We start from the raw sequence: 16,959 nt of genomic DNA, 5'->3' as shown, positions 1-16,959 counted from the left end.
CTGAGAGGGTCTTAACAGGTCATCGGCCTAAGCTCCTAATTTTATAAGTAAGAAAAATAAGCACAGAGCAGTTAATCAATAGTCTAATTGCCTATAATCTGATGGTATAGTGAAGCCTAGAGGTTAGACCTTCCAAGTCCTGCTCTATTACATGTTATTGTCTCTATTTTTAATGTGTGAGAGGGTAATTTAAAAAATTAAAAATGATCAACGTATACACAATCACTCAACGCTATCATTATTTGGTTAACGTGTTAGATTTTAGGACTAAGGTATTAATCTGTAGGGTAAACATATGATCACTTATCCACAGTGGGGCACTCCTCAGAGGGAAATGGGACTGTATTAGTAATTACATCAGGGCAACAGGTATAACCTGGGTCTGTCCTGGTTGAGTGAGGATATGTGGTCCTCCTACTGGTATGAACTATGCTTATTCATCAGAGGTAACTACACACAGTGAATGGATGCTGTCATGCTTTTGAGACAGATTTCTCCTTATTGGACTCATAGAAGTTAAATGGAGTCCGATGTTTCTCTCTTCACCAAGAACCTTCACCAGAGAAGCAGATACTTGGCTGGAAAACATGCTTGTGTAGCACTGGTAGAAAACCAACTGTATACTAATTATAAAATGTCATAGGTCAGATCAGTTTTTTCGAATACTGATTTCCTCGGTGATTTACAGAGTCATGAAGTCTTTTGCCTTGTTATCACACTTCAGGAGCCTTCTGTTGGTCATGACATTTTTGAATAGGGTCCTGTATGGCAGTCTCATATGGGGCATATTATTTGCATATTTCCTTTAATGCCATACTTATAAGGCTCTTGCTTCCCTGTGGCAAAATTGCATGAACAAGTTACAGACATGGTGTGAAGAGCCATGTATTAGTGACTGGTCTAGTACTATGAAAAGCAGAAACTCTGTCCTTTTTTTTTTTCCATTCCTTGAAGATGGATAGTAATAGGATGGCACATGGAACAGGAGTGGATGGAGGAGAGGAATGGAAGGCTTCCACTATTCCCATGAGAAGGTCAGGTGTCAGAGCTACCTCTCTGGGCATGAGGGGACGCCCATCACTTGACTTACAATGAGAGTCTAAATTCCATGCTATGTGGTAGGCAGGCTGTGGCACTTAGGGTCAGATACCTGACCTCTGGTCTTGATTTGCCATAGACTGGTTATATGATTTGGGGAAAGTTGTTTAATGTCTCTGAGCCTTTGTTTTATTATCTGTATAAAAGGGGAACATAATATCTGTGGTATGTTTCTCAGGATAATTATAATTAATTATAATAATAATTATTTATTATAATAATAATTATAATGAATGATGATAATTCATCATCAAATGAGATGATGAATGTGGAAGTGCCTTGGATGGTGAAGAGCGGCACGTGGGAAGCAATTTTGCTATGTTTGTTTTTATCACCTGATTTATACTCATTGTGTGCATGGGAATTAGGAACAAAGAAGGAATACTGTATGTACCCTGAGAAGGTGTTCAAGTACTCCAGGGGAAAGGATGAAGACTATCCCTGACATAAGTGATCTTTAGCCTTTTTACTATGCTTGTGGATGAGTAGAATTGAGATCAAGTGAATAGAAGGTACTTTATAAACCTCATCTGTCATTCTAACCTCTAATCAAAAACCAACTGGATTGTTTTTGAAGTGGCTTAGTTTAGTACTACATATGGAATATGCTGCTTTGATAGCTAAATAATCCTCATTTTCTGTTAAGTACATTAACCTATTATCATAAATATTTAGGAAGTTCAGACCTGTAAAATGAAAAGTTCACACTTAATTTGGCTAGGGTGGTGACCTGACTAGATGTTAGAAAATTCCTTTGTTTGTTTTTCCTCAGTTAAGTGGGGACTGAACTGAATGAAGTTTCTGGGGAAGAGCTGGCAGCTTCCTCCTTGAGCCACCCCAGGACTGTTTACGGATTAGCAGAGAGACTGACTAGGACCAAGGGTAGCCATTTAAATATGCGGAAAATGGAAGATAGCAGGTGTGTCCTTTGACAGCCAGGGAAACTGTGGACAACCCCTGCTTTCTATGGGTCTCTCTGCCAAACACTGGGAAATTAGATGCAGCTTTTCGTTTACTACACTCTTACCCTGAAGAACTAAATAGCACAGTTTGGAAAAGAGGAAAATTCAAATTTAAAATTTTGTATAAGATATGTAACTTTACATTTGGAAATTTTAAAAAATATACTTTAATTTGACTTATACTTTTTTAATGTTTCCTAATTTTCATGTAAGTGACCTCATTTTTTTCCTCATGGAACCCATGAGAGGAGGTGAGGGTGAGTGTTACCATCCCTATTGAATAGATATGGCTTAGACACAGTGGGTAAAGTCACTTACCCAAGCTCAAATAAGTACATGAAGACCGAGACTACATAAGAATCTAGGTGGCTGATTGTTTGGCTACTGGACCCTACCAGTGGCCTTTGAGCTCACGTAAGGGCAACTCTAAAAGCCATTTGGGATGAACCAAATTCTAATCACTATCTCAGAAATGGCAGGTGGTTTGCTATTTGCTTCTTGGGTGCCCATGAGATACTGCAAAACAACCATGCTTTTTCGCAACACAGGGATTCAGGCTGCTACTTCCAGTCAATGAGACTGGAACTCCATAGAACACCTCTTGCCATCCCTGCTGTGTTCCTTGGCAGGGCGCCCCTGGCATCGTAGGCAGGATAATTCTTTGTTATGCAAGACTGTTGAACTCACTGCAGCTAAGGAGCATCCCTGCGCTAGCCCTCTCCCTTCTCCCAGAACACACACAATTCCAAATGCCCTCTTTACCTCACCTCCACCCCTGCCAAAAGTGTTGGCTGACTTGGAAGAAGCAGTTCCTCTCTCAGACCACTGGGGAAGTGACATGAGGGCATAGTGTTCATGTGTCAATCTAAATTTCTGAATGTATTGTTGAGGTGAAATTGCAGCACAAGGAGGAAAGGGCTTTTTATGAATAATGGGAAAGACTTTTTAAAAAAGGGACTAAAAAGATTTTAAAAAGGAAGAGGAACGTAGAGTAACAAAACTCAGAAGAAACTTTTGGCAAAGAAGTGAAGATGGGAAAGGGAAAACTGAGGAAAGAAAACACTGATAGAAAAGGACAGGAACCAACACAAAAGGCAAAAATGTAACTGAAGGCAGAAGCTTTGCTAGAATCCTGGTGCCTGACTACAGGCAGAGTTTACGTTTACTGTAACTATACCTGCCTACACAAGATACACAATAGCTGAGAAGAAAGAAAACACGGTGAGTGAAAACAATATTATTGTCTGATCTAAAAAATAAAGATTGAAATACATATTGAACTTCACATGTACCTTTTCTTCTAAGTCCTTTATCTGTCTCTTCTGGATGTCTGTTTTATCTTCTAAGTCACGAATTCTCTGAAAAAAAAAGGGATGGGAAAAAGAAGCTTTTCAGTCTGTTAAGTTAAACAAGAAGATCATTCACCAACCTAAAACACAGAACTTTCTATAAAAACATAACATCTGGAAATGCCACATATACGTTTTTCTATACCCAGTGGGTTATTGCATGTTTCAAAAATTACCCGTACTCACAGTGAAAATCATTGTCATTGATTATATTTTTAAAATATTTGCCATCCCTTTCTCTTCTGGGTCAATCTATCCCTGAAGACCCCTTCCCTGTGAGAGAGGCATGATTCTCACCCCACTGTCCTTGGGCTTGGTCAGGAGACCTGTTTTGGCCAGTGGAACGTGAGTGGGAGTGAGATGTGGGAAAGCCACATCCTTGTAGAGACAGCTGTATGTCCCAGAACTAGAGAGCAAGAAACAAATTTTGTTGTAAACCATTTGATTAAGGTTTTTGGTTGCTTATTACCTCATTAAAAAATGGCTAAAACTGGCTCACACAAATGCAACTAGCCCATCGGTTTCTGTTCTACCTTTTTTTTTTTCCAACCTTATATCAAATCTGTTTCAGGGTGGAATTTCCTCACGAAACAGGACTGACCAATTTTCACAAAACAAGGTAGCGATTCCACTTCAAAAAAATTCAAAAGAAGGAACTGATAAACTAGGGGAAAAAAAACCCTAAACATAACAAGAATAACACAAGTAATCCTAAAGACAAAAAAGTTCCAGAACTGTCTTTGAAATTACCTGTAAACTATAACAAAATTCCAGTAATTTAAATAGCACAGATTTGAAATTGATATTACATAGACTAATTTATAAGTGAAAAGAGTCTTCAAATTTCCTTCTGGCAATCTAAAGGCCTTGTATGTTCATGGTACAGGGTTACACAGGGCAAGCTTGTAATTTAATGCCTCTTTTGGGAATAATTAGAAAATGGAGAACTGGAGTCTAAGAAGAAAACAATGGAAGCTAAACAACGTGATAATATAGAAGGAGAGGTTTTACAATGTAATGTGGGGAGACAAAAGGGAAGCTAGAACAAAGAACAGTTGAACTTGGAAATCATATCTTCCTCTCTCTAAAATGGTTCTCAACTGGGGGTGATTTTGCACCCCAGATGACATCTGGCAATGTCTGGACATTTAAAAAGTTAGTTAATTTATTTTAAAGTGTAATATTCAGTGGTTTTAGTATATTCACAAAGTTGTGCAACCATCACCACTACCTAATTTCTGGACAGTTTTGAATCACATGTGATCACTGGTCACAACTGGGGGAAGGGGTGCAACTAGCACCTAAGGGGTAGAGGCCAAAGATGCTGCTAAACATCCTGCAGTACACAGATCAGTCTCCACCCCCCACCCCACCCCCATAAAGAATCATCAGGCCCAAAATGTCAGTAGTGCAGAGACTGAGAAATCCTGCTTTAAAGGAAAGAGGGTGAGGTTTGTGCAGGAGAGGAGGGTGTGTTTTGTCAGAAGGACCGTGAAATTACGTGACAATGAATGCTGATGTGTGTGTCAGTGAATGATAAATGTGTGTGATGTGTGTGCTTGTATTTCCATAGTGCGGCTTATGCTCCAAAGCTACACAGTGAAAGAATAAATTTGCTAGCTATTTCTACCTTGAGGGTGCAAGAACTTCCTTCATATGTGTGCTGGATTAGAGGCAAGCACTACACCAATACAATCATGAGATTACTATGGCATCTATGCAGCCACCAAGCCTGTGCTTGTTGGGCACCTTCTCACATGTTCAGGACTGTGCTGGATGTGATGGAGAATACAGGCAAGGCATCAATTAGTTCCTGATCTCAAAGAACTATCACATCCAGATGGGGAGAAAAAATGTAAAACACAGGGAAAAACAGATTAAGCAGAAAAGTAAACAATGGCGAAACTATGCACAACTTCATCGCCAACCTCTAACACCCAGTACAGTGTTTAGCACAAAGAAGCTGCGTATACATACTTATTCAATGAGTTAGGTAAGCTACACTGTGTGCTGCGGGCTTTATGTCTTTTTCCGTCCCATCTGCTTGCCAGCCTGCCATCCAGTCTCACAGTAAACTCTATGGAGTCCAAAATAGATCCCTTCTCTACGACTTTTTGTCTCTATTGCTACTAAGTACACCAAGTCCCCCATCATGACTGTGTGAGAGGTTACTGCCGGCTCTTCCTGCTTCTAATCTTGTGCATCCTACATCCACCTATAGCAGCCAGTGTGAACTCTTAGAATGTGAAATGATCACGGCAGTCCTTGAGTTTTAAGGGGGCGAGGAAGAGGGAGAGGGACAGTTAGCCAAGTTGCTCTCAGAATAAAACCCAAACTCCTTCAAGGCCCAGCATGACCTTGGCCTGTCTCACCTCTCCAGATTCATCTCATAACCACCTTCCCTTGGCTCCATGTGCCCCTGCCATACTGGCCTTCTCTCTGCTCCTTAAATATTCCAAACATTCCCATGATAGACACTTAGCCTCTGCTGACCCTAACTTCTGGGACACCTCGCCAAAATCTTTGTGTGGCTGATTTCTTGGGGTTTCGACATTTTCAGAGAGGCCTGCTCTGATCAGCCAGTTTAGAGTGGCTAATCCTATTCCCAAACTCACTCTCATTCTCTCTCTCTCCCGCCCTCCCTCCCTCCCTCCCTCCCTCTCTCTCTCTCTCACACACACACACACATCTTCAGAGCACTTATTGCCACTCTCTGAAATTGCCCTGGCTATTGCTCATTTGCGCTTTCGCTATTTCCCTCTTCATTGGTAGGATACATGAGAACTGTGACCTTTATGTCTTTCTCCACCATCACCCTCCCAGCACCCAGCACAAGCAGGCCCTCAATAAATGGTTCTGAATGAGTGTATGAAAAGGGTATGGAATGTCGATTTTTTCAGTAGTATGTAGTTCATTGTGTTCATCAGGGAGAGCATTCTGAAGAGCTGGATCTAAACTGAAAAGTGAGAAGATTTGGAAAAGTGCAGCGGACTCTGAACGACATTTTGGGGCGAGCAGTCAGGAAAACAAAGGCTTGGAGGTGGGAAATCATGGCCTAAGGGGTACGGGAAGAGTTCTGCATGAGAGGAAGGTAAGCTATGAAGATTGTCTCAAATCTGGGTTTTAGGGGAGGAGTAGCCAGCTACTGAAGGACCTGGAGATAGCATGATTAGACTCAACTGGAAATTGGGATCATGGAGACTTTTGAGGAAGAATATGACATCAGAAAAGGGGAGAAGGAGAAGGAAGACCCCAGGGTTTTCAGCTTGAGTGCTTTGACATGTGGTAGTTCTACTAACCAAGACAGGCAGATGGGGAGAGAAGGGCAAAGTAAGGATAAGAATGTGTGTTTAGGTATGTTTCATTTGAGTTCACTCTAAAACATTCAAACAGAAATGTCTAATAAGTGGTTAGTGATATGCTCTAGAATTTAGACTACATTATAAACTTATATATGACAAATCCTGGCCAATGCTTTCTGGAATAATTCTCTCAAATCAAAGCTACTGATTGAAAGGAAAGTAAGGAATAACTGGAAAGGCATATTCTAATGAACATCTGGTTGGGAGACAGAAAATGTCGATGAAACTCTCTGAGGCTTAGAAATATAATGTACTTAACAGTTCAGACTGGGTAACTTAAAACAAAACAAACAGAACCATCTCTTTTGGGAGTGAAGTACCTTAGCTGACTGAAGAGACACAAAAGCACTGACAAGGCTTTAATCATAAAAAAATTTAGATAACTATTTGTCCATCTTAAAAATAAACACTTCTGCGGTTCTATGACACACCTCCTTCTTTGCTGAAATTAATTAAATGCTATTGCAGCCTGAGAAATTTATGCAGAGGACATGTTCATTCCCTTATAGAAGGAAAGAATGCCTGCATTAATGCAATGATACCGCACAGTCTATTATTGAAAGCTTTAAAACTCTCTTCAGAGCCAAAATCCAAACCTTTATGATGGAATCTCAAGAACCAGTGAAACAAACATGTATGTGTTTATCATCTCTGGGACAAAATGGCTTCAGAGTTCCCTGTTAACTTGGGTAAACAAGTGGATCTGTAAAGATCCACCAAAAATAACCCCTGTTCCTTTTCTACTCACCTTGACCTCTAATGACCACATGAGTCTTACCTCCCGTAGAGCCCATCTGGATTTCGTACCAGTTGCTTATTTCAGCTTATGAGTACCGAATACCCTAGCCTGGAACTTTCAATTCTGGAATTATTTCAGAATCTGCTTTTGACCAGGACCCTAGTCTTTGCCTGGCAATCTGTGACATGAACAAATAGTTGGAATTAAGAATTTTGGCTATAAGTTAATATTGGGTGTTTATTTTGAGCCTTGCCGGTCTAGATAAATCATATAAATTATAGATGATTCAAGCTGTAGAAGACAGCATAGTGCAATGTTTATGTGCACTGGCCTTGGAGTCAGGCCGATCTGGGCTGTAATTCTGGCTCTGTTGCTTACTATCTGTCATCTTGGGCCAATCACCTAAGCACTCTTTTCTTCAGTATCATGATCTCTTAAGCTGGGATAATAAGAATACTTACAGTAGTGGGCTATTGCCAAGAATAAATGAAACAATGGAAGTACAGCCCTTAGTTTAGTTCCTGACCTATAGCACATGCCAGTAAGTAAGAAGCAGCTTCCATGCTTTGTTGCTGTTGCTGTTTATTCTGGGAATAAAGAGAAAGGTCCTTGTTCCCTTTTACCCTCTTCGGATTATTTGATCAGGCTAGGTTATGGACTGGGATGAGTAACAGCGGGGAAGCATTATCTGTGTCCTGGACTGAGTCCCAGAGAGTCCCTTCCCAGCATAAGGGACATAATCAGGCTCCATGAGATTCAAGAGGTGTTTCAGGACAAAGTAGTCGCAAAAACAGTAGCATGACACAGTGCTTCTGAAGTGCCAATTCTCTTCAGATTAGTTCATTATAAAACCATGGTCCTGTTTCTGAGTGTAGGTGGAAAACAATAGCTATTTATTTTACTCTTTGAAAATAGCTTCTAGCTCCCAGGCTTCTCCATACTCATACCCAACACTATGTACTGAGTACTTGGTCCCATTTTCTTAGTACCACCCAGGTAGTGACTACATCCTCACCTGATGGGCTTGCTGTAAGAGCTCCATTCTCTCCTGTAGAATCTGACAGTCGTACTCTCTGCTCTTCCTCAGCATCTGCCGCCGTAACTTTTCCACTGCTGTCCTCAGCTCCTCTTGCTGTTTTTCAGTTAATAATTCACCAAACTTGATAACAGTTTCTTGCTGCAGAGCATTGTACAAAGTCGCTTCTAGTTCCTGGATTCTCTGGCAAATAGAATTAGAAAACCTTGGAATTTAGCATCTTACGTGTGGTGTGTGAATGTACACATGTGTGTACATGTGGAGGGATGTATTATTTTAGTCTCACAGGATCCTAGCAACAAAATAAATTTCAAAGCTTATCCAGCTTAGGGACTATCCTGATGGTGCAGTGGTTAAGAATCTGTCTGTCAGTGCAGGAGACAAGGGTTCAATCCCTGGTCTGGGAAGATCCCACATGCCGAAGAGCAACTAAGCCCGTGCACCACAGCTACTGAGCCTGCGCTCTGGAGCCTGCACACCACAACTAATGACCCCGTGCACCACAACTACTGAAGCCCGCACTCCCAGAGCCTGTGCTCCGCAACAGGAGAAGCCACTGCCATGAGAAGCCCACACACTGGGACTTCCCTGGTGGTGCAGTGGCTAAGAATCTGCCTGCCAGTGCAGGGGACATGGGTTCGAGCCCTGGTCCGGGAAGGTCCCACATGCCACAGAGCAACTAAGCCCATGCACCACATCTACTGAGCCTGTGCTCTAGAGCCCGGGAGCCACAACTACTGAGCCCGTGTGCCACAACTACTGAAGCCTGATTGCCTAGAGCCTGTGCTCCACAACAAGAGAAGCCACCGCAATGAGAAGCCCGCACACCGCAACGAAGAATAGCCCCTGCTCGCCACAACTAGAGAAAGCCCGCACGCAGCAATGTAGATCCAACACAGCCAAAAATAAGTAAATAAAATAAATAAATTTATATATAAGAAAAAGAAGCCTGCGCACCGCAACGAAGAGTAGCCCCCCACTGGCCACAACTAGAGAAAGACCGCGTGCAGCAATGAAGACCCAACTTAGCCAAAAATAAATAATTAAAAAAAAAAAAAAAGCTTCTCCAGCTTAAATATCCTTTTGATGATCCCCTTTATAAGATGCCATAAGGATCATCTAGCCAATATGTGAACTACTCCGATGATGGAGAGTTTGTTCTTTTTCTTGGGATCCTGTCTATGTCACATACTTTTCATTTTTAGCAAGTCCTTACTTTGTTATAATAACTGTATATCCTTCTATTCTCAAATGTGGCTGAAAATAAGTTTGTTCTCTCTTTCATTTGACAGATATTTAAAGACATCTATCGTGTGGCCATATTTTTATAAATAAGCATTGAAAAGTGGTCCAAGTTGGAGTAAAATACTTGAAATTGGAGGTATTTCACACACACAATGCCTCCTCTCTTCCACATGACACACCTCTGAAGATGGCTTTATAGTTTCCATTTTTTTCTTATAAAAATAACAATTGAGAAATATAGCCTAGAGTCTTTGGAGTTGGTCTGTTTTTTAATACTCTGAGATTTATAGTTGCTCTAGCTATAAAATGCTTCCTTGAGGCTTTTCTTTTTTAGATGAAGAGTCTACTGCTTCTTATATCCCAGTTTTCTTTTCTTTCACATGCTTCAGATACAGTTACCAAAATCTATCATCTTATCCCCTGTGACTCTGACATAGGTGAAAGGACATGCCCTGGTGAGGGATGTTCTCCAAGCTCCTGTCCTGGACTAAGCAGGTCTCATCTCTTAAAAGTTAAATATATTAATAATTATCTGAATGAGTCTTCAGTCCTGGAACACACACACATGCAGTTTAATCTTACCGTGTGTAGGTAGAGAAGGCAAGGCTAAAAGGATAGGAAGGGAGGGAAAAATTACCTCCTTCTTTATTCTCTAATCAGCGGCCAATACTCATCCTCTCCTTTCCCCATCAGTCAGTGCTCAGAATCTCTTATTCATCTTGGGTGGGGAGTACTAATTCATCTTTGATATAAGCAGGGGCTAAGTGCTTCACTCTTTTCCCAAAAGTGACTCAGGCTGCTTCCAGGAAAGCATTATAAAAACCTCTACTAGCAACTCCTCAAAATGTTCCTCTTTTTCTCTTGAGTCATTACAGTGTATTATGGTGGGGGGCAGGGTGGTGTCCACATGGAGAGAAGAAGTGCAAGCTGTAGTCCAATATTAGGAATGATGCTTTATGAATTTGGTTCAGGGGAGTGGATCAAATGAGCTCCTCCGTCAGCACAATCTTTTGGAGGAGAGAAAAAGGCACAGCCCATTTCCCCATATATTCTTTTTTTTTTAATTTTAAACTTTTATTTATTTTTTTATACAGCAGGTTCTTATTAGTTATCCATTTTATACATACCCATATATTCCTACTGTGGCTGGATGACGGTAGTTAAGGCCACAATGTCTGGAGTCAGATCTAAACACTACCTACTTGTGTACCAAGCTGGGCCAAGTTCTGTCTCTCTCTAAGCCTTCATTTTCTCATATGTAATATATAAATAATAATATTCCCTATACCTCTTAGGGTTGTTGTCAGAAATAAATGAATTAAAAATATGTATCACATTAAATACATCATTATTCTATCCCTAGATTAGGCTCCCCAACAATCAAATTTGATTTAATAAAATTTCTCTTTAATCTACATTGCCATCCAATCTGTTGTTCATTTAAATATTATTTAACAACACAATTCAATTTTTAAAAAAATCAAGTATAATGAAATATTTATTAACTATTATAAGAGTATTGTAACAGCAAAGAACCAGAGGTATATTTGTTCTAGAATGAGAACTGGAAACCTCTGAATAAATGAGCTGCACGTTGTGGTCTATTCAAATACATGACATGACAAATTACACAGGATGCTTTACTCCAGAGCATGTAATCGTAAACACTCGGAGTGTCTCCAATGCTTGTTGTACCTACCATATATGCTTGGTCGAGAGCTTGTTTCCTGTAGTCTAGTTCTTCTTCCAGATAGCCTTTGATTTTGCAGAATTGTTCCTAGAAAAAAGGGCGACATTAATAGATAGAGTCAGCTTAGTTAATGAGAAAGTGATATATAAATTGTATTGATTAGCGTTTTCTCTAATTCCACTGTAAGACAAATCACTAGTATTTGTAGGGTCACAGAATTTGTCTTTTAGGGAAATAGTTCAACTTTTATAGTTTCACACAGGGAATGTACAAATCAATGGAAAGAAGAAAAAATATATAACAAACAATCCACATGGAATGTCTTAAAGGATTTTTTATACGAATTTAAGAGTATGTCATTAAGGATAGATTTTTGTTTGTTTGTTTGTTGGCTTGTTTTTTGGCCTCACTGCACGACATGTGGGATCTTAGTTCCCCGACCAGGGATCAAACACATGCCCCCTGCTGTGGAAGCACGGAGTCTTAACCACTGGACCACCAGGTAAGTCCCTAAGGGTAGACTTCTGACAAGATAAATGCTATAGATGCTAATAAATATATCTGTGTAAATATACTGGGATAGTATATTTTTGTAAGAATGTTATGAAATATAATAGAGCAAAGTTGTATAATAAAAATTTATTCAAACTCATCTGTGTATCATTAGCAAACACAAAGATAATTTAGAGAGTGGGCACAAAGTTAACCACACATATTGCTCCATCCACATACCAACTAACTGACCAATTTATCCATCTGCCTGTCTCACTAAGACTTATGAAGGGGTGGTGGAGGCAGGGGGTTGGGGGTGGGCATCTGCTTTAAGAAGAGTCATGGGGGACTTCCCTGGTGGTCCAGTGGTTAGGACTCTGTGCTCTCACTGCAGTGGGCATGGGTTTGATCCCTGGTCAGGGAACTTGGACTCTGGTGTGTCCTAAATAAATAATTTAGGATGGCAAATTGCATGCTGTATGTTTTTTACCACAATTTAAACTAAATTTTATTTTAAAAAGAAAGAAAAAAATAAGAGAGTGGAGGCAATTCCACCCACAGTGCCACTTAATGAGTGAGTGTCTGCTCTTGCTGCAAAGCCAGAGTGAGCTGGGAAATGTAAATCTGATGTTCCCTTGCTTGTCCTCAGTTTTTGTGTGGCTCTCATATTGTGAGCATCTTGCCATTGGCATTAAAAAATGTATCTTTGTATAGAACATAGCTCCAAGCACAAGTCCATTCTTTCTCTGTATGCTTAACAAGGAACAAGGGCCTCGTCCAACACTGAAGGTAAACTTGATTGCATCAACTTTTGAGAGAGGATATGTCTGCATGTGATTTTGCTAGTGACTTTCCTAATTACCTCTGAGCTCCAGTGCCTAGAACAGTGTAACAAGCTGATTGCTTAATTAATGTTTGTGCATTTAAAGAGTTCAAGGGTATTTTGAATATAAACAGTTCTTGTTATATGTTTTGACTTTACAGCCCAACCTGTTGGTAAAATGTAAGTCCCGTGTAAAATATGAGCTAATGATTTGTAAGCTGTCACATGCTATGTAAATTCAACTTGTTGTTCTTACGATAGGATTCCCTAACCTGATAGGAATCACTACCTGACTTTTAGTAATAATGATAACAGTAATGACCGTACTGTTATAAAAGTCTATGTATTGCTGTAAGTTAAAAATGACCGCTGGGCCCGTGAGCCATGGCCGCTGAGCCTGCGCGTCCGGAGCCTGTATTCCGCAGCGGGAGAGGCCACAACAGTGAGAGGCCCGCGTACCGCAAAAAAAAAAAAAAAAAAAAAAAAATGACCAATTCCCAGGCCTGGGGATTTAAAAAAAAAAAAGCTAATAGTGGCAAACTACACACAACGTAAAATTTATAATCGTAACCACTTTTAAGTAGTGTTAAGTATATTCACAGATAAGAAAGTTTCACAGAAACGAGTTTCACAGAAACTTTCTTATCTTCAGTAGTGTTAAGTATATTCAGTGTTATGAGACCAATCTCCAGAACTCTTTTCATCTTGCAAAACTGAAACTGTACCTATTAAACAGTAACTCCCCATTTCCTCCTCTTAGCTCCTGAGAACCAGCATTTTGCTTTTTGTTTCTATGAATATGACTACTGTAGGTCCCTATATTAGTAGAATCACACAGTATTTGTCTTTTCGTGACTAGCTTATTTCATTTAGCATAATGTCCTCAAAGTTCATCCATGTCATAGCATGTGTCATAATGTCCTTACTCTTTAGAGACTGAATAATATTCCATAGATGGATATACCACATTTTGCTTATCCATTGACAGACACTTGGGTTGCTTCCATGTTTAAGCTATAGAGAATGCTGCTTTGAACACAGGTGTACAAATCTCTCTTCAAGAGCCCGCTTTCAGTTATTTTGGGTGTACTCCCAGAAGTGGTGTTGCTGTATCATATGGAAATTCTATTTTGAATTTTTTGAGCAACCACTAACCATATGGTTTTCCATAGCAGCTGCACATTTTACATTCCCATCAACACTGCACAGGGTTCCAGTTTCTCCACATCTTCATCATCACTTGTTATTTTCTGATTTTTGTTGGGTTTTTTTTGATAGTAGCCATCTTAATGGGAGTGAGGTGGCTTGGGGATTTTTAATACCAAAGTTATACCCATCATTTCTGTCAATTTGGTGGAAAAATTATTTAGCCTAAGAAAGAAAACACCTAACTGGATTTTCTTCAACATTAGTTCTGGAAATACTGCAAAATTACAACATGATATTTCTGGAGGCTATAGCTTGAAATTGTGGGGTACTTCTGGGCATTCTGTTTCACAGTCTATACACAAAATAATGGCAAGGCTACAAACTTCCATCCGTGTCAGATAAAACTGCTAGAAAACAGTTGTTTTCCATTTGTCTTGTCAATTTTTCTTTTGTTTTCTGACATCTCATTTTTACTCACCATGTCACTTTCCAATTCCATCATTTTCTGATGCAGGGCAGCCTCTGCTCCTTCAATTTGCTGGATCCACTAAGGGGTAAACCAGACACAAGTGTTTGACATGATTGCTTGACATGGTGTAAATGGTGGTGCCTCCTGAGCTGCTTAGTCTCTTCCCCTTGTATCTCAGGAAGCAGACTAAGAATTGGAGTGAAAACTTGGTACATTTTAACTCTTAGCTCAGAAACAAGTTTATAAATTTCCACTCATTCATTCATTCTTCATTCAACGAAAGCCTTCATTGATATCTACCATGTGTGAGGCAATGTGCTGGGTACTAGGGCTGTGATGGTGAATAAGACCAACACATGTTTTGCCCTCATTGGAGGACGCCATGGGAGGCTTTCTTGGAAATGACAATTGCACTGGGTGTAAGGAATGAGTCAGAGATGACTAAGCAAAGGTGAGGGGCAAGTTCCAAGCAGAAGGTATGTCTAATTCTCCATGATTGGAGGGAGCATGATGAAAGAAAGAAGGCCAGGTGAGACTGGAGAAATGGCATTTTTTTCAGTATATGACACTGATTACAGCTAAATGTTGAGGAATCATTTTTGTTGAGTGGAGACAAATTTTAAATCACACAGAAAGAACTTATCTTTCCTAACACTTAGAATATATCATTCTGTTAGATGGTGTTGGTATTAGCACAGATCAATACCCTGAATGAATTTAGACTTTGAATAATATAGTGTGAGCCTACCACATACATGGTTTCAGAGAATAAATTGTTATAATGGGTCTCCATCAAGTTAACCATAAGCTTATCCCTCAGGGAGGCAATTGGGCAAATAATTAAGTGTGTGGGTCCTAGAGGCCAACTACCTTGGGTCTAATCCCAATCCTAGCTTTTCATGGCTATGTGGCCTTGAAATGTTACCTGGTTTCTCTAAGCCTCAACTTTCTTATCTGTGAAATGGGATTAATAATAATGTGAAGATTAAAGGATATAATTAACCTAAGGTCCTACTGACAGTGTACTGCACATACTAGGTAACCAATACATTCTTGTTTTTGGTTAACATTTATTTTTGTACTTCCACACTGTTAGAAATTTGCCTCACTACCAACTATTTCTTCTTAGTTTGTTTGTGATAAATTATGTGGTGTACTGAGCATTTTTCTATATACTAAAGCCTTGGTATTCACAAGGGGCCACCATATCCAACAGCCCCTTGGCTGTAAGGAACATGGGGAAAGAAAAAAGGCCGTGGAGACTGGAGAGGTGCTAATCTCTCAGCTCTTGTACATACACATGGCTTCCCTCATGAAACAAATTTCAGTCCAAAGTCATGGGTTTCTTGTAAACACCCTCATATTGCAATTGTGTATCATCAAGGTTTATTAAAATGCTTCCTCTTGCTTGCTGCCCATTTACCATTGAGAAACAAATTCTCTTGTGTACCATGTTTTTTTTTTTTTTTTAATATTTACTTATTTTGTTGCGCTGGGTCTTAGTTGCAGCAGGCGGGCTTCTTACTTGTGGCTCGTGGGCTCCTTAGTTGTGGCATGCATGTGGGATCTAGTTCCCTGACCAGGGATCGAACCCTGGCCCCCTGCATTGGGAATGCGGAGTCTTAACCACCGTGCTACCAGGGAAATCCCACACTATGTTTTTAAGAGAACCGCGAAGTGAAGTAGTCCGGTCATGGGCTTTAGCTATAGATTTGTATGTTGGCTCCCGACTCTGACTACGTGGATGATGCAGGATGAGGAATGAATAGCCCAGGCCACAGTTTTCTCCCAGATAAAATGAAAATAGTGGATGAATGTACGGTGGTTGTAGGGAGCAATGAGACAATGCACAGACAGTATTTAGCATAGTCCCTGGCCTGTAACATGTCCTCTCACAAGGTCACTGCTCTTATTATTTTTAATACGAAGTCACAATAGGATTTCCTTGTTGGAGATTTGTCTAGGCTCAACCTCCGGCTAAAGGTCACACTCTCAGATGGTAGAGAGATAATTCAAATGTGTGGTCTCAGGAAGTTCAAGATGATATTTACAATTACTTGGAGGTAGAAATGTTTATCTGTGAATCCCAAACATGGGGGGAGGCGGTGACTTTAGCTTATGAATTGCAAAGATTTGCACAAAAGGCAATTGCACAGACCATGAGCATTTTAAGGACAAGCTTGTGTCTTATTCAGCTGATTCCTCACTTTCAATCACAGTGCTAAGCGCATAGGCATCACCCCTTGATTGTTTAATCTGAACCCCTCACACCTGTTTTGCAAAGGAGGTAAGTGGAGGCACGAACCAATACGTCAAAGCTTTACTAGAACAGTTCCTACGTGCTACAGGGTACTTTCTGCTTTTAGTAGGAAGCTTGAGGGAAAGCTTGCAATAAAGAATCATAGCCCTTCATGACTCCAACTGGATGAGATGCTCTGGTGTGAAAAACTGGGAAAACAAAGAGTGAAAAACAGATTCCAGAGTTGCCCTCGTGGAGCGTAGAGTCTAGTGAACTACAGAAAAAAAAAAAAAAAAGTGTGGTTGT

General features: G+C 40.2%; 1 protein-coding gene across 2 annotated transcripts in view; it reads right to left on the bottom strand.

Moving 5' to 3' along the window:
- JAKMIP2 (janus kinase and microtubule interacting protein 2) overlaps positions 1-16,959 on the bottom strand; it is a 169,259-nt gene that overhangs the window by 11,096 nt on the left and 141,204 nt on the right. For both annotated transcript variants that reach the window (XM_024738252.1, XM_024738254.1), the window contains 4 exons: positions 14,424-14,492; positions 11,491-11,568; positions 8,526-8,729; positions 3,353-3,418 (listed from right to left, as the gene is read on the bottom strand). In XM_024738252.1, coding sequence (XP_024594020.1) covers positions 3,353-3,418; positions 8,526-8,729; positions 11,491-11,568; positions 14,424-14,492 — 417 coding nt within the window. The remainder of the gene's footprint in view (positions 1-3,352; positions 3,419-8,525; positions 8,730-11,490; positions 11,569-14,423; positions 14,493-16,959) is intronic.

This window comes from Neophocaena asiaeorientalis, unplaced genomic scaffold (assembly GCF_003031525.2).
Source record: "Neophocaena asiaeorientalis asiaeorientalis breed wild unplaced genomic scaffold, Neophocaena_asiaeorientalis_V1.1 scaffold404, whole genome shotgun sequence".
Classification (NCBI taxonomy): Eukaryota; Metazoa; Chordata; class Mammalia; order Artiodactyla; family Phocoenidae; genus Neophocaena; species Neophocaena asiaeorientalis.
The sequence above is the reverse complement of the archived record's forward strand: the minus strand, read 5'-3'. Positions and strand labels throughout refer to the sequence as shown.